General features: G+C 48.9%; 1 protein-coding gene across 1 annotated transcript in view; it reads right to left on the minus strand.

The window, feature by feature from the left end:
* Positions 1-13,275: 13,275 nt before the first annotated feature.
* The window catches only part of ASIP (agouti signaling protein), a 45,382-nt gene continuing 40,798 nt past the window's right edge, over positions 13,276-17,859 (minus strand). The window contains exon 5 of the mRNA XM_034787345.1: positions 13,276-13,952. Coding sequence (XP_034643236.1) covers positions 13,776-13,952 — 177 coding nt within the window. The 3' untranslated portion in view covers positions 13,276-13,775. The remainder of the gene's footprint in view (positions 13,953-17,859) is intronic.

Here is a 17,859-nt window from a genome sequence, read left to right on the forward strand (position 1 = left end):
AACACCCATTGCTCCAACCGAAAACCTTTCTGCTTCTGCTCTGTGCATTTGTCATCCCTTCTCAGATCTAATGGGAACCATTTGGCCTACACTTCCAATTGGATGGTAACCGGGCTTGCGAGGATGTAACAGGCAAGAGTGATGCCAAGTTAATACGCATACCTCTGTCACCCCCGTTTTTCTTCCCCTTCAGCTCATCTCTCTGCTGAAGCACAGCTTAGAGTTCTGTCTTTTGAGAACAGTATAACATGGAGTTAAATCTCAAAGCCGTGGGATGCCAAACCCTGAATGTAAGTGTTAATAACAATGGCCAGTCAGCCTCATGGAGACAGCTCCATACAATTGCTTAGTGAACAAACATTGAATACATACACAAACATTGACAAACAGTATTTGGAATACTTTTAAATGACTTCTTAAACCAAACAATTAGGCAGTAAACCAAACCTGGAACAAGTTTTTCATCAGATTTTTTCAGATTCATTGAAATTGAAACCATTTTTTAGAAGGTTTGATTTTGCCAAAGTCCTGACAAAGCCCTGCCTGCCAGGATTCCATGGGAAACCTGCCTGGTTTCCTGCCAGCGTGCCTGCCTAGCTCCTTAGCAGCCCACTAGACAGACTGCCTTAAAGTTGGAAATCCCAGGGCTAGAAGCCAGATGAAAACGAAGCTTGAGTCAGAGCTGACTCCCTATCACCCTATGATGAAGCCACTGAATGGTGAGGGGTCAGCAGAGGCCAGTGTGGTGAGTCCGCTGCTCTTTCCCTCCTGCTCAGGAGGCTGATGGGTCCCCAGCAGGGGAATGTTGTGCAGCAGCTAGGGGGTCATGTGGGGTGAGGCTGAGTGTCTGGGACCCTGGGAGGAGTGTGGTGTGGAAGGCAGTTGGAGGGATGAATCTTGGGATTTACAGCATTTGCCTCAGTTGTGATGCACCTGGCCTGCTATCAGGGACTGTGTCAAAGGAAGATAAAGGGTAGGCATCACGTCTGCCAGATAGCCTCACAATCGCTTGGGTCTCCTGATCAGGTTCTGGAGTCTCCAGCAGCAGCTGGACTAGAGGACTCCCCTTGACCTCCCACTTTTCCACCTCAGAATTGTTGCCGAGGTTGTTCTTCCTTTGCAGGCGCCCATGCACCATTAGCATTAAAACTAAGGGAGGATGTGCCAGAGCACTGGAGAGCCCACACAAAAGGACGAACAATTACAATTCTGTACTTCAACAATAACCCTCTACAGCCAGGATGAAAATGAGATGGAAACACGTCGCTGAGAGTGCCAGATTTATGCTGTGGAGAAACACAGTACATAGCAGACAGGCCTATGAAAATGTTCTTTCATGCAACTGCTGAGACCATGTAGGTTCATTTCAAAAGGATGAAATGAGAGGAACATGACTCCCCATGGACCCAGAGAAATGAGAACCAAGTCAGAAAAAGAAAGGTAGTTCAGAGTGGAAGCATAAGGAATATGGCTTCATTTTAAATCCAGATGCTGAAGACACAGTGCTATTGTTTTATGACCTGGGGATGAGTCAGGAATACAAGAAGCTGCAGGAAATATATCTTTAGAAAGCCACCTCTTGCTGAGTGCATAAATCCTGAAAATTATAGTCAAGAGTTGCTCCAAAAAATCTAATTCTGCCTTTTAATTTAACTACAGTGAATTTAATTGGATCAGCATAACAACAATAATAAAATAAATCCAGACTACAAAAAAAGATCCAGTTATCATCTGAGAGAATTGGTTATTTACACGCTACATCCAGTTTCACTTAATTTACAGGTTCAGTCTTCAACCAGCTTCAGCTATGGCTGCTTCCAACTGACAAGTGTTTTTTTGAGCTCAGCATCCAGGATGTTCGAGATCTTAAAAGTGCAGTAAATACTTAAGTTCTTAAAGTTCCACATGTAACCCACATGTCTTATACTGCAGCATTTGATTCATTTTCCCCCCTCCCAAGGAAAGGGAAAGAAGTAGTGGGGAGGAGACAGAATTTTCCAAGCTAAAATCCTTGCATCTCTGCACATGTGGACAGAACAAGAAAGCTAGAAGGTCCCAGAAACATCTAGAAGTTGGGCATGGCAGTTACTGGATGTGTTCAGTAGTGGTTTCTGAAGCACTATAGAAAGTTTGCATTGTGGACAATCCACCTGAATACATTCCCAGGTTGTCAGGCCTCCATAGCCACGCTGTTGTCTTTAGCACACTAGCTTGAGCAGACCTAGCTTGTGTTGTCTACCCATTCTGGAATGCACCCTCCCAGATGCTGTGTAAAAATACCTTTATGGAATGAAGATAGCATCCTAGAGCAAGAGTCTTATAGAGATCCAGGGAACACGTATGTTATATGCAGAGCCCAATCCCTGTACCACTTTGGATACAGGCTACAGGTTCCTGTTGCACTAGCAACCGAGGGACCAGTCAGCTATTCATCCAAAGGCTGGAATGCTACTCACTGTAGCATTTGTTTGCTGGCAGAGTTCTGAAATGTCTGAAAGGCTACCCTGTGATGCTACTTTTTTCTCAAGCTCTGAAGAGTCCAGGTGACACCCACTAAGTCTTGTGGTCACGCTGACGCCTGAGAAATCATCTCGGAGGGAAGATCGGAAGGGAATGTGTATGTGCTAAAGCACACAAGTGTCAGTGTTACATGGAACCCTTCCAATGAAAATTGAAGTGTGTGACAGCAACAAAGGGGGAGGGGGAATATTTATGAAGAACACCAGAAGATTTACTATCTAATCATTTTTGTTTAAAAGTTGTTCATAGTATTCTGAATACTATTTACTATGTTTTCTGTAGGCAGGAAACATTTTTTACTAAAGAAACCTGTAGGGTACTCTCTCTTTGAAGTTCACTGGGAACTACTAACACCTACTTATCAAGGTTCTATATACAATAACCCTGAGGTTGAACTCTGTGTAATGCTTTCTGAAATGCGGCGCATTTCAACTTAGCTACTTTATCACTAGATTTAGTGACTTTTTGGTTTCCCTAGCGAGAAAATAAGTGACCAAAATGACTAGTGACATATCTAGCGACTTTCACTGCCACTTACAGTGACATTCAGAAAAAGAAGTCACCAGTAGTGCTAATAAAATCCATTCCATGCTCTTCTTACTACATTTGGTTGCATACCAAGTTATGTCTCAATTCAGCATATACTTGGAAGGAATTGCATTCCAGGGCTTCTTGGGCTGAGATCACTATAATCTGCCAGCAAGACTAATTAAATACTTTGCTAAAGCCAGGCACGCTTTGGAGAGAGCAGCACATTAGCCAGTGTTTATTTGTAGCCGAATGTGTTCTTTCTTGCTGCTCCATAGTAGGTAGTACACCTTGTCAGCAGGGAAAGATGGCTAATGAAGTCGGCAAGGCGGGGGCGGCAGGTTAGTCGGCGAGGTGAGCCGAGCCGCATGGATGGCAAGTGAGGTGGGCTAAGCCAGGGCCATGTGCCCCAATGGGGCAGGGGCACCGTGTCTCCAGGGATGAAGCCCTTACTACAGGATCAAAGGTTGAGCTAGCCTGATTTCGGCTCCCCTTTATTCCTTCTCCTGGCTGGCCTGGGGTTAACTGCCCAGCTGGGGCAGTGTAGACGTAGTCTCCGAGTGCAAGTCAAGGCAAAATGTAGTCCATAGTTACTATTATGTTTAGAGGACTAATTGGTAAACCCTTACAAGCCATGTGTGAGTCAGTGTAAATTCCATGACTCCAGGCAGTTTTGTCAAATGTGAATATGTCATATGCCATGTTACAGGCACCATTGTTTTCTGTGCTACACTGTTTTTTAATGGACCAAACTGAGTTGATTTTATTGTCTTTCTCTCTTGGTTTTAAAATAGCCTATAAGTATCTTGCATTGTCACCGTTAGACTGTTTTGCAGTTAAAGCAAACAGTGTATTTCCTCTTCTGTGGTTGAGAATTGCAGAGCTGCCTTAAGTTGCATGTAGGAGGGGATGGAGAATTCATGTGTGCGAGGTCCCTAGCTCCTTCAAATCCTGATTCCCACAACGGGTTGTTTACTTGTGAAATTCCCAGAGGATGGCAAACTGCACTGTCAGTTTGGAGAAATTAAGACCATGAGATCACCAATGCTTTTGATCAGATTTTACCCGAGAAAATTGTTAGATAAGTGAGTGCAGTCCATCCAATACAGCTGTCAATGAGGATCTGATCCAAAGCTCATTAAATCCATGGAAGTCTTTCCATTGTCTTCAGTGGGAGTTGGATTGAGTCATTAGTGAATACATATGGGTGTTTCTCTGTCTTTATGTACATTAAATGAATGATACATGGTGGTGTGGCCCCATTATGTAGAATGCCAAAAAGGCCTTTATACCACCATGTTGTGTAATCTGTGCATTCCCTCCATTGAAAGGGCATTCCCACTCTTTGGGCCTAATCCAACTCCAACTGTAGTCAATCAATGGCAAAACTCATTCACCTCACTGGGGGTAGAATCAGGCTTTGTCTTGGAGTTTTTACTGGGTCCGTCTCTGTGTCTGGATTCCCAGAGACCACTGAAAGCCTGAAGTGTGCTTTACTGCCCCGAGACTGTGACCTTTGCTCTATGATATAGACTTTGCCAGAATTATTCATGCCTTTGTCACCTCCAGGAAGGTGCTTTGGCCCTGCTTAGAGTCACCTTTGGCAGAAGCTGGAGCTAGTGCAAAATGATGCCATGCCTTTTGAGTGGGGTCTTCCTTTTCCCCTGTGCACACTATCTCTAGTGTCTTTAAAAATAAGAAAGGAAGGAGTATATTTCTACTCAACAGAGCAAATGCAACTGCTGTGGGCAATAGTCAGCAGCAGCTTAGGAATATTATATTTCACCTCCCTACTCATCTCATGGAGACATAACTTGCCATAGAAACATAGGAACTGCCAGACCAGATGAGACCAATGGTCCATTTAGTCCAGTATCCTGTCTATGACGGGGGCCAGGACCAGGTTCTTTAGAAGAAGGTGAAAACCCACATAAATGGACAGTTATGGAATAACCAAACGATAGGGGATTTTTTTTCTGCCTCTAGGCAATTAGTGGTTGGCTTGTGCCCTGCATGCTGAGAGTTTATAACCCCCTACGTGTTTATCCTGTCCAATGTAAGTACAGATGTGCTTATCTATCTATCTGTTGAACCTGTTTTCAAATCCTACTAATTTACTGACTTCATTGGTGTCTTGTGTCAATGAGTTCCACAGGCAATGTGTTTTTATAAATGCCTTTTGATTTCATTGATCGTATCCTTGTTCTTGCAGCAAATGAAGGAGTGATCAGGAGTGCACTCTCCCTTCTATTGGTTATTTTGTACACCTCTGTCATATTCTCTCTTATTCGTTTCCTCCTGAAAGCAGACAGTCTTCATCTCTTCACTCTTTCCTCATAAGGAAGTCGTTCCAGCTCTCTAATCGTTGTCCTTGCCTTTCTCTAGACCTCTTCTATCTCCACTTTATTTGGGTCATACCATTTCTGTGCTCTCTCAAATAACTTATTGGCTCATGTCCTTTTCAATGCTATGATGAACATAGTGCACCCAATGGATTTCTGACTACTCCTGTGAGATAGGATATGTGGCACAGCTATTGCCTCTCAGCCAGAAACCAGGTTGCATTAACTTTTTGTGGGCCTGGTTCCAAACATATCTGTGTGCCCCTATGGGGACAATGGAATGTTGGGGGGGGGTCAGTCCTTGGAGCGAGGGGCCAGCCAGGGGCAATGGGGTGGCCCCACTCCACCCACTGCGAGGGCACTGTTTACAAGTTGGCAGTCGCCAGATGTACACTGGCCCACCCAGCCCTGTGCTGCCAACGTGCCCCTTCCCCGTGAGGGTGGGTCCACCCCCTGGACCTGCTGTGCCCAGCACCCTCCCACACAAATGCATAGTGCCCTGAACACCACCACCCCTGCCCAACACCCCTCCGCAACCCCACCACAATTGCCCATTACCCAACAGAGACCCTCCACTGCCCAGCACTCCAACACGCACAGATCGCCCCATCCCGCTGCCCAGAACCCTTCCCCACAGCCTCACCGCAACTACACAGTGCCCCGCCAAGAGACCCTCACTGCCTAGCACCTCAAAATACAAATCCTCCCCCACTGCCCAGCACCTCCCACCCTTTCACATCCCAGCATCCCCCCCACAGAGCCACTCCCCCATGCCCTGCTGAGCTAGCGCAGAGCAGGGATCCCCCCTCCCAGCACAGTGCTAGGGGGCAGGACAGCTGAAGCTCGGGAGCAGAGAGCGGACCCATCCCCTGGGGCCCCGCCCAGCCCTATCTGCCTGGCGCTGATGGGCCTGGCGGTGGAGGAGGCGTTTCCTTGTCTGGCTGGAGGGGGGAGCAGCCTCCAACTTCACAAGCCCGCCGCTTCCGCAGAGCGGCAGGAAGAGGTGGGCCCCGGCCCCGAGGAGCCCAAAGTGGACGATCACCAGCCCGGAGCGGCAGCAACTGAGAGCTCCTCTCCGCCCCGGCTCTGCCTGCCAGTGACGAGGGCAGAGAGGAGCCCTGAGCTGCCTGCCAGCCGAAAGGAGCAAGCAGTGGGCAGGGGGGAGAGGTCAGGGAGTGGGGAGGAGCTGGCAGGCAGGGGCAGGGCCAGAGAGAGAAGCCCTGGCCAGCCGGTTGAGAGGAGTGAGCGGGGGGGTGGGGGAGGAGCCGGGGGGTAGAGAGGAGCCAGCTGCTTTGGGTGCAGTGCAAGTGGGCCCCTTTTGAGTGTTGGCCCGGTGCCAGTGGTGTCATTGTAAACCCAGTGCTGCCCAGAAAACCCTAGTAACTGGGGGGATGGCTAGCCCACAGTCGGGAAGTGTGATTGCAGCACATGTAGACATAACTTGGATCTCGCTAAATCAAAGTAATCTTGGTTAACTCCAGTAACAGTAGCAGTGAAGCTGCAGCATCATGGACTAGCCCTGCCTCCCCAGAACCTTGGGTACATACTTGTGTGGCTGCCAGCTTGCTCCTACAGCTCCACCGCTATTGTTACTTGAGCTAGGTTTGATCAGATATAGCAAAGCTAGCTCGGGTATGCCTACACATGCCGCAATCACACCCCTGATTGCAATGTAGACGTAAGGGGGAACAGCCCAGACAGTGAATGAACATCCTCCACTGCCCTGCACCTTAGGAAGTTGTTTACACCAGTGCAAAGTGAATGCAGTATGGCTGACTGGTGATTTTGGGGTCCTTTTCTACCTGTCTCATGAAAATTTGTCTCCTGAAGTTGGCAATACTATAGAATGTAAAGTGGATGTCAAATGCTACGAAGTCAGAAGGGTGGCACTTTGCGCACACTTTACACTGGTTTAAATGATAACACAAAGTGGGAGGCAGTGGTGCATCTGGCACCTGGTGTCTAACTGGTTCTGTATAAACCAATCTGGCAATATATCTGCCTAGATTGATGAGAGGTGACACAAATTTGTTGCATCCCAGTTTCCGCAGCCAAAGAATGAGCAGCAACATAGAACATAGAAAAGTGGAGATTTTTCCAAAGTCATGCAGCTGGGCGCAGCATGGGAGAGCGTACCAAAGGGAAGAGGAAATTGCTGGAAAGAAAAGCGCAGTCATCTCCCAAAATCATATTCTCTGGAGCAGTGGTTCTCAACCAGGGGTATGCATGCCCCTGGGGGTACACAGAGGTATTCAAGGGGGTACATCAACTGATCTAGATATGTGCCTAGTTTTACAGAAGGTTACATAAAAATCACTAGTGAAGTCAGTAGAAACTAAAATTTCATACAGACAAAATGAGAAAGTCAGCAATTGTTCAGTAACAGTGTGCTGTGACACTTTTGTATTTTTATGTCTGATTTTGTAAGCAAGTAATTTTTAAGTGAGGTGAAAGTTGGGGTATGCAAGACAAATCAGACTCCAGAAAGGGGTACAGTAGTCTGGAAAGGTTGAGAACCACTTCTCTGACGTATACAAGCATTGTTCCTCATATTTCGCGTAGCCTCCAACTTCTGTATCAGCTTCAAACTTGGCTACTTTGTGCTCAATCCCCTCTTCCAAATTGCATGTAACAATCCACCTAAAACAGTGTCCTGGAGTAACTGCCCCTCCACCTTGAAAATATTCCATATGTGGCTCCCCGCTAGTTTTCCATTGAGCAACGTCATTGAACTCTTCCCCAATACTGGCTAAAACTGGCCGAAACTGGCCAAAAACTCTTTGAAAAGCTGTACTTCGCTCCTTCTACTGGGCATGGCAGAGATCTTGAAAGACCTTCAGAAGAATTTTCAAGCACAACTTCCCCGCCTGCCCCCGGGTCGGGAACAAGATTCTCAGCAGGTGTAAATCAAAGGAGATAGGCTGATTTACAGCTCTAACCCTCTGTCAATCCACAAACTTTATCATCCATGTGTCTTTTCAAAACATCCCCCTCTGGTCTCTTCATTTTATGAATGAGGCTCCTCCACCCCAGAGAAAATGGCATTAATTTCCCTCCTCCCTGATTAAAAAAACTCTTCAAACAGAACATAGGAAGTAATTGCTAGGTATGTGTTTTATTGGTTTCCATACTCTACAAATGCTCATTCAATGTGAGCAGTTGCTGAAAGAGTAATGTAATTAAGGCTGATACAATCAATACTATTAAATTGTTAAGTTCATTTGTGCCATTAATAAAAACAATCAAAATGCTATTTATTTTGTCTTAACGACTGTAAATACTTTGTTATAAAGTATGCATAGACACACGCACACAAACAGCTATGCATGAGATATAAGCCTTTACCTTGCCACTGATTACAAATAAGCAGCTATAGATTATAATGTTAGAATTCCATGTTTGGGTTTTGCTAGAGGTGGTAAAAATTTTCAACTGAAAAATTTTCCTGTTAGAAAATGTGGTTTAATTTACATTGAAAATATGAATGTAGACAAAAATGTTTGATTTTTCCAGCATTTAAAAATGAAAAATTTGTTTTGTTTCAATTTGAAATATCATTTTAGTTTTTGGAAACTCAAAAAGTTTGGTTTTCTGTTTTTGGTTTTTGAATTTTTGTCTCCCTTTCCTTTTTCTTTACTCCCCCCCCCCCCCCCCCCCCCGGGTAAAAGTGAGCCGGTACGGGCCGGTACTCCCTACCCCTAAGAACCCGCACCCTCCCCTCCCCCCCCCCCCATAAAACCCCTCCCATGGCAGTGCTAAAATCCCCCCCCCCCATCCCCCCCCCCCCCCGCAGCCTCTGACGGGCGGGGGGGCAAAGGGAGCAGTTGCCCTGGGGCCTGCGATTTAAAAGGGCCCGGGGCTAGCGCAGCAGTGGCGTCCGGAGCCCCGGGCCCTTTAAATCAACACGGGAGCCCCGGGCGGTGTGGGCCAGGCGGCCTGAAAGGACTGGTTGGGGGATGCTGACCCCCAGCTCCCCCCCTTCCACCAGAGGCTCCGCCCCTTCCGGGGGCCAGAGCCCGCCCCTGGCCCGTACCGGTAAGTGGCCTAACTTACTTTCATTCCTGCCCCCACTGGAAAAATGAGATGAAAGGTAAAAGAGTGTGTGAAAGAAGGGGATACCCGTTTTTAATACTTATTTACTGTTTTCCAATTTTCAAAAGTTAGAAAACAGTAAGTGTGTGAAAATGAGTAAAGCCACTTTTCACGCTTTAACCAGGGCCGCCCAGAGCGGGGGGCCCTACGAGTCCTGGCTGAGAATCTCTGCTAGAGGCACCTTTTTAATTTTTATTTACCCAGCGGTGGTCCGGGTCTTCGGTGGCATCTCGGCGGCGGGTCCTTCAGTGCTGCCGAAGATGTGGAGCGAGTGAAGGATCCGCCACTGCTGCTGCAGACTCGGAGCGCCGCCCGGTATGTCCGCTCCCCCGCTTTGCCCCAGGCCCCCTGAATCCTCTGGGTGGCCCTGGCTTTAACTGTTTTCTAATTTTTTTCATAGGAAAAACGGTGGGCTTTCTGATCAACTTTAGGTTCTGGGGAGATCATAAATCAGCAATCAGATTTTGTATGGTGAAACCTCAGCCTTCTTGTTTAAGCCCTGGATGTTCTTTACTTTCCCTGTTTTCCATCCTTCCATACTAGTGTATTTTGTATTGCACCCATCATTCTTCAGGCAATCATCCATCATCCTTCAGCCAAAGGGCCGCATGGACTCCTTTCAGAGCCATTAATGTGCATCCTTAATCAGCCAGAAGGGGCACTGTGGAGAGACATAAGGCCCTCTTTCCACCTCCACTCCCATATCTCTCCACCCCCAATGTGGAATGTCCTTTGAGTACATTGTAGCTGTATATGGGTGTGGGCTGCTGGAAGTCTCTCCTACCCTTTCTTAATTTTCCAGCGCTTCTGGGTTTCATTTTGGGACACATCTTTATGGCACCACACAGCTCCTTTTTTAAAAAAAGGGTTTTTTTTAAACCATTTTAATTAATTTACCCTTTGGGAATCATTAAAAATAAGTGAATAAATATAGATTTCATGCCTTTCCTCATTTTTAGAGGAAAATATGCATGGTTTTCCAGTTAGTTTCTAACCCTGGCCTTTGGTGGAAATCTACCTTGAAGAGTATTAAAATGTAAATTAAAGGTATAATAACAATCAAAGAGCACATGCACGTACATTTCTTTATCAAACTGGTGTCTATGCTGCGCTGTGAAGATACTGCATAGTAAGCTGGTGCACCGTGACATCCCATGTGCACCCCGCTGCAGTACAATGGAAGTCCTGGAATGTACCTTGGCTAACTACTCCTTGAAAGCGTGGTAAGCCAGGCTGCACTGCAGGACTTTCACTGCACTCTAGCAGTGTCCACATGAGATGTTACTGCGTGGCAAGGTAGTGTGCTGTACATTCAGATCCTGGCTTGCTGCACAGCAACTTACTGTGCAGATATGGCTTTAGTAAAGGTTCTGGGTGAAGGCTCTGTCAAGTTCTCATTGTATCTGAGCACTGCACTCAAGAAAAGCATTTTCTTTGCACTCCACATTCCAAAATGTCATCTGACCATTACTATGGTTGTAATGGCCAATCAGGACATTTTCTTCTGGTCCGTGGGAATACCATTTAGGGACATTATAGGTCAGATTCTGTCAACCTTGTGTTGAGTAGGTCTATGGCAGAGTAAGGTACTCCTCAACCTGAGTAAGGGTGCCAGGATTTGACCCTATGTGCCTGCATCTAGTATGTATGTTTTTTCTGGACTCCTTTTTTTCCATGCCCAAATTGTGTATAGACTCCTGAATCTGTACATCTGATTAAAAGAAACAACTATGAACATTTTAATAGACTCCAACCTTGCAAGATTTATGGCAGCCAGTAGGAGAAAGGAATGCACACTGGAGGTTGGTCTGTCTCTGTTTAGCCTCTCCTAGGTTTTTCTCTTTTTGAACTTTATAGAGAGACAGATTGACAGACTAATCACCTGCTCTCTATCAACATCTGTCCTGTGTCTTGAACTCTGGGTTTTTAAGTTCGGGTTGGGGGAGGGAGGCAAAAATTTACGAGCAAATGTTGCCAGGATGGCTTCAGAGAGCATCTATGTCTTTCACATTTTCTCTGATTGCCATAGAACATCATTCAGCCCTGTACTTGGCAATAATTGGCTGAAACAAAGTAATGTTACCCCTGTTGGCGTCTAGGCAGAGAATGAGCAGATGTAGGCATAGGACCCTCTCCAGGCTGCTGTCATATGCTTGGGGAAAGCAGGCATGGCAGGAAGGCGAGGGTGAGGAATGCTGGACGGTCCTGCATTCTGATATAGCAGGCTGACTGCTCATACAAACACTTTGGGGGGGAAGCCCTGGTAGTGTTAGTTGGGCCAATGGTACCAGTGGTCCGTTGATGACTGTCAGTGTTCGTGAGAGGAAGGAAAGGGCTGCAGAAGAGAGACAAAGATGTGGAGGACATAGAGTCTGCAGTCAGAGAAGAGAGCGGGTGAACATAGAGAGCTGAGGTGGGGTGAAGACCACCCTCAACATTAAAACCAGTTTCTAGCCCTGCTCCCACTCTCCCCACCATGACTTCCCAGGTCTATTCTTGATGATATGGGGGAGGATGATCCCCCACTGATGGCATTATGCTGCTGAGTGTCACCAGAAAAGACACAAAGACTAGGAAGATCTCTAAGAACAAAAGCTAAACAGGAGTTCCCCATACGCTGAACTACTGCTGGTAAGTAAGATCCCCAGGAGTCTGGGTGCCCTGGAACTGGCTGTGCTGGTGCTGAGTAGTGTCATAACACTGCCTGGTCCTAGCTGGGAGGATAGGACCAAAACCTGTTATATCTCGGCTTTACTCCAGACTCCCTGGTCTTTACTCCATGTGTGGAGAAGTGGCTAATCCTAAAGCCTACACTTACTGCATGGTATCCTGGTTCTAATATAACATGTGGTGCTATCCCCACAGGTAAACCACATGGTGCTGTGGTAAGCAGACTGTGAAGAGCTACAAAGGGATCTCACAAAACTAGGTGACTGGGCAACAAAATGGCAGATGAAATTCAATGTTGATAAATGCAAAGTAATGCACATTGGAAAACATAATCCCAACTATACATATACAATGATGGGGTCTAAATTAGCTGTTACCACTCAAGAGAAAGATCTTGGAGTCATTGTGGATAGTTCTCTGAAAACATCCACTCAATGTGCAGCGGCAGTCAATACAGCAAACAGAATGTTGGGAATCATTAAGAAAGGCATAGATAATAAGACAGAAAATATATTGCCTCTATATAAATCCATGGTACGCCCACATCTTGAATACTGCATGCAGATGTGGTCACCTCATCTCAAAAAAGATATCTTGGAACTGGAAGAGGTTCAGAAAAGGGCAACAAAAATTATTAGGGGTATGGAACGGTTTCCATATGAGGAGAGATTAATAAGATTGGAACTTTTCTGCTTGGAAAAGAGATGACTAAGGAGGGGGGATATGATAGAGGACTATAAAATCATGACTGGTGTGGAGAAAGTAAATAAGGAAGCATTATTTACTCTTCATAACACAAGAACTAGTCACCAAATGAAATGAATAGGGAGTAGGTTTAAAACAAACAAAAGGAAGTATTTCTTCTCGCAATGCAGTCAACCTGTGGAACTCTTTGCCAGTGGATGTTGTGAAGGCCAAGACTATAACAAGGTTCAAAAAAGAACTAGATAAGTTCATGGAGGATAGGTCCATCAATGGCTATTAGCCAGGATGGGCAGGGATGGTGGTCCTAGCTTCTGTTTGCCAGAAGCTGGGAATGGGTGACAGGGGATGGATCACTTGATGATTACCTTTTCTGTTCATTCCCTCTGGGGTATCTGCCATTGGCCACTGTCAGAGGACAGGATTCAGGGCTAGATGGACCTTTGGTCTGACCCAGTGTGGCCATTCTTATGTTATAAACACTAGGTCCTCTGTTGTGTTAACCAAACTTGTTTTAATGCGGCCAGTTTCATACTGTAGATGGACACTGACAACCTAGGGCATTCAGCCCGGGTCCTCCTCATAGACGCTTACAGCCTGTGGTGAGATGTCACATTTCTGAAAGAAACAAATCTTCCTTGAACTGGAACCTGTTCCCATTCAGTTCTGTTCTAAATACTCTGTCAGCCCGTCAGCCTCCATCCCCCCTCCCTCACACTCCCTGTAATGATTTACTTGTGGGCCACAGTGCTTGTTCCATGAGGTAAACCCCAGCGTTCATTCAGGTCTGGGGAACACAAAGCCAGCGGGAAAGCTTCAAAGACTCTATACTTCGCTTGCAATGCACGTGAGAAAAACAGGTTGCAACAAACTCTGGAGCAGTTAATGACAGAGTTCCAGCACTGCCTTCCTGGTGTGAGTTTAGCAGTTTGGGTTTCCTACTCGGCAGTAGCAGACAGTCTGAAAAAGCCGGCAGTGACAGAAGGTGCAGACATCACAGCACGGGGGAGAGGGTGGCTTGCAGTTTTTCCAAGTAGCCACACAATTAGCTGGGAGTGTGGGCCTGGGCCTGCGGGATTTTCTTTTCTGGGTCTTTCTCTGCAAGACAGAAATGAAAACTTTTATTAACTCTACAGCAATCCCAGATCATGATTAAAGCATCAATACAGGACTTGACCAAGAGAAATGTTGGTTTGAGATCAGGAGCAAATACCTAATAGTGTGGCCAATATTGGACATTAGCATAGCCTCTCAGAAGAATTAGTGGAAGCTCCAAGCCCAATATCCCGAGTCATTTAAAACAGGACTGGACAGGGTCCTGGAAAATGTACTGCTATACTGCATTGGCAAAGCAATGAACCAGATGATCTGAGGGTCGCTCATAATACTTTGCCCATCTACAATGTCTTTTTATGTGAAGATCTGAGAACATGTTTCAAACCTCACAACACCTCTGCAAAGTTGATAAACAAAGAAACTGAGTCACAGAGAGGTGAAGTGAAACCTGGGAATAGAACTCAGGTTTTCTGGCCCCCACACTGGTGCTTTAAGCCCAAGTCTAACTGCCCCCCCAAGAGAGTTGGTCAATTTTTAGGGCCATATTTTTAGTCTTCTAAAATTATTCCGTAACAGCAGGGTAAAAAAACAGCCACCACCCTGCATGTAGGCATGTGCAAACTGCTAGTCAAGTATGCTCCCAATTCCTGCATGGAAACCCCTATTTGCAATAACAAATGCAAGTTTTTAGGTGAGTGTGACGAACTGGGTCTGTTCTTACTGGGGTGTGTGAATGCTGACAGGGGAGTGTGGCTAGGATGGTCTGCATCGGGGGATGGGAATCTGCCCGAGGGAACATACCTGAGCTTGTAACATGAGAACCCAGGAAGGGGTTGGAGGCCGTGTGACTCCGGGGCCCGGGAAACTGAAAAGGCTGTGGGAGGGGTGGCTGAAGGCAGAGTGCTGGAAGCAGGCTGGAGAGATGGCTGGGAGGCAGAGATGGCTCTGACCCCCCCAAAGGGGGGTGGGCTGGGATGCCCTGGGACCCCAAGCTGGACTTAACTGAGGGGGTCCCTGTTGTCTGTGCCTGCAAGACCTGTCTGGGACTGTATTCCCGTCATCCAAATAAACCTTCTGCTTTACTGGCTGGCTGAGAGTCATGGTGAATCACAGGAAGCCGGGGGTGCAGGGCCCTGAGTCCCCCAATACTCCGTGACAACTGGTGGCAGCGGCGGGATCTACTGCACCCCGTGGATGGCGCTTCCTGCAGTAAGTGACTGGGGAGCAGTAAAACGAAGGGGGATTGACGGGGACCAGGCGTGCTGAAGAAGAGTGAGAGAGAGACGGTTATTACCCCTGGGAGTGTGTGACCAGCGAGAAGGACTTTTGCAGTAACAGGGTCCCCCGGGGGGATCGCAGCGAGTGGTCCCAGGGGCGGAGGAGTCTGCAGCTCGACCCTGGCAGAGAGGTGGTGACCTCGAGAAGGGCTGGCACACTAGGGGGCCCCCTGGGAACTGTGGGGAGCTGTGAGCACACAGGCCGGTGAGTGGCCAGCAGGAAGATGTATGCCAAGCGGCTTAAGAGCGACCTGGTGGAGCTGTGCAAGCAGCGGGGGCTGCGCATTGGGAGGCTCACCAAAGAACAGCTCATTGCCCAGCTGGAGGCGGAAGATCGCGCGAATGAACTGATCCCTGTGTCTCAGGGAAGCAGCCTGGCAAATGCAGCGCAGGCACCAGTGTCTGTCCCAGCTGGGAGTGGTCAGCCGGCTGCTGAGGGCTTCCCGAGACCCCTCCTTCCTATGCCTAGGGGAAGGGTGGGGAGGAGCCCAGCAAATACCGAAGGCGCCGTGAACCCCCCGGCCAGCAGGGGATCCTCCCGGCGAAGCTCGCCGGCCAGCAGAGGATCCTCCCGGCGACGTTCGGCATCCGTGGAGCGGAATTGGCTGAAATGGGAGAAAGAGCTAAAACTGAGAGAGCTGGAGGATCGTGAACAACAGAGACAGCATGAACGGGAGGAGAAAGAGAGACAGCATCAGCGTGAACGGGAGGAGAAAGAGAGACTGAGACAGCATGAATGGGAGGAGAATGAGAGACAGAGACAGGAGAATGAGAGACAGCGTCAGCATGACCTGGAACTGGCGAGACTGAAGGGCAGCGAACCCCCGGCTGCGGTGAGTGAGGGGGGACCCAGGACTGCACGGAGCTTTGATAAGTGCATCCTGGCCCCACGCAAGGAGGGGGAGGACATGGATGACTTCCTGGAGACCTTTGAGACGGCCTGCGAGCTGCACCGGGTGGATCCCGCGGACAGACTCCGGGTCCTTACCCCCTTACTGGACCCCAAAGCCGTGGCATTGTACCGCCAACTGGGAGAGGCAGAGAAAGGGGACTACGAACTATTCAAAAAGGCCCTGCTACGAGAGTTTGGGCTGACTCCTGAGATGTACCGGGAAAGGTTCCGGAGTCAGGATAAAACCCCTGAGATCTCATATCTGCAACTAGCCGTCCGCATGGAAAGATACGCCAGCAAGTGGGCTGGTGGGGCCCAGACGAAGGAGGACCTGATTAAACTGCTGGTACTGGAGCAACTGTATGAGCGGTGCCCATCCGACCTGAGGCTGTGGTTGGTGGACCGAAAGCCAGAGAACCCGCGACACGCAGGGCAGCTGGCCGATGAGTTTGTAAAGAGCCGGTCAGGGGGTGGCAGGGAGGAGCCCCAAAGGAACAGGCCCGCCGCGATGCAGAGAGAGAGTCACCCTGGGACCTCCAAAAGGGGGAATATGGGGAATCCCCTCCCACGGGGAATGCCCAGCGTCAGGGACAACCGACCGGATCGAGGGGACCCACGGGACATGAACTGCTATTACTGCGGCCGAAGAGGCCACGTTCGGGCCCAGTGCCCCAAGCTCAAGGACGGACTGAACAGACCGAACCCGCACCAGGTTAACTTGGTAGAGGCCCAGACGGACGAGGGGCAGGCTTCCCACGCAAGAGGGGATGGCAGCTTATCAACTGCTCAAGAGAGAGAAGGGCCCCAGGCCAGCTCCTCTAGGGGGCTGGATGCTCCAGACTCAGGGTTTTTGGTTTATACGGTGGGCGTGGGGCTGTCCCTCCGGAGAGAGTACCTTGTTCCCCTGGAGGTGGATGGGAGGAAGGTCAATGGATACTGGGATACGGGCGCAGAGGTGACGCTGGCCCGGCCCGAGGTGGTGGCCCCAGATCACGTGGTGCCCAACACCTACCTGACCCTGACGGGGGTGGGCGGAACACCAGTCAAAGTGCCCGTGGCAAGGGTACACCTGAAGTGGGGGGCCAAGGAGGGCCCCAAGGATGTGGGGGTACACCCGTATTTGCCCACTGAGGTATTGATGGGGGGGGACCTGGAGAACTGGCCAAGCAACCCCCAAAGGGCACTGGTTGTGACCCGCAGTCAGAGCCGGCGAGGGGCACTGCGCCCTGGCCTTGGGGGGGGGCGCCTTGCCTGAGGCGCAGGACCCTAACCTGGTGGGGAGGGAACGCCCAGGGACACGGCTCAGGGAGGCTGCAGCTTCAGACCCAGCGGGCGAGAAAGAGCAGGTGGCCATCCCTGTCCCAGCTGCTGAGTTCCAGGCCGAGTTGCAGAGAGATCCCTCCTTGCGGAAGATAAGGGACCTGGCCGACCTCAATGCGGTACAGACCATGGGACGAGGTGGCCGGAAAAGGTTCCTGTGGGAGAAGGGGTTCCTGTACCGAGAATGGGCTCCCCCAGGGAAAATGGAGTCAGGGGGGATCAGGAGGCAGCTGGTGGTACCCCAGAAGTATCGCCGCCAGCTGCTGTGCCGGGCCCATGACATTCCCCTCTCAGGGCACCAGGGAACCTGGCGTACCCAGCAGAGGCTGCTACGGAGCTTTTACTGGCCTGGGGTCTTTGTTACTGTCCGACAGTACTGCGGATCCTGTGACCCCTGTCAGAGGGGGAGGAAGGCCCGGGACAAGGGGAAAACAGCATTAGGACCCTTGCCCAGCATAAA

This window comes from Trachemys scripta, chromosome 12 (assembly GCF_013100865.1).
Source record: "Trachemys scripta elegans isolate TJP31775 chromosome 12, CAS_Tse_1.0, whole genome shotgun sequence".
Classification (NCBI taxonomy): domain Eukaryota; kingdom Metazoa; phylum Chordata; order Testudines; family Emydidae; genus Trachemys; species Trachemys scripta.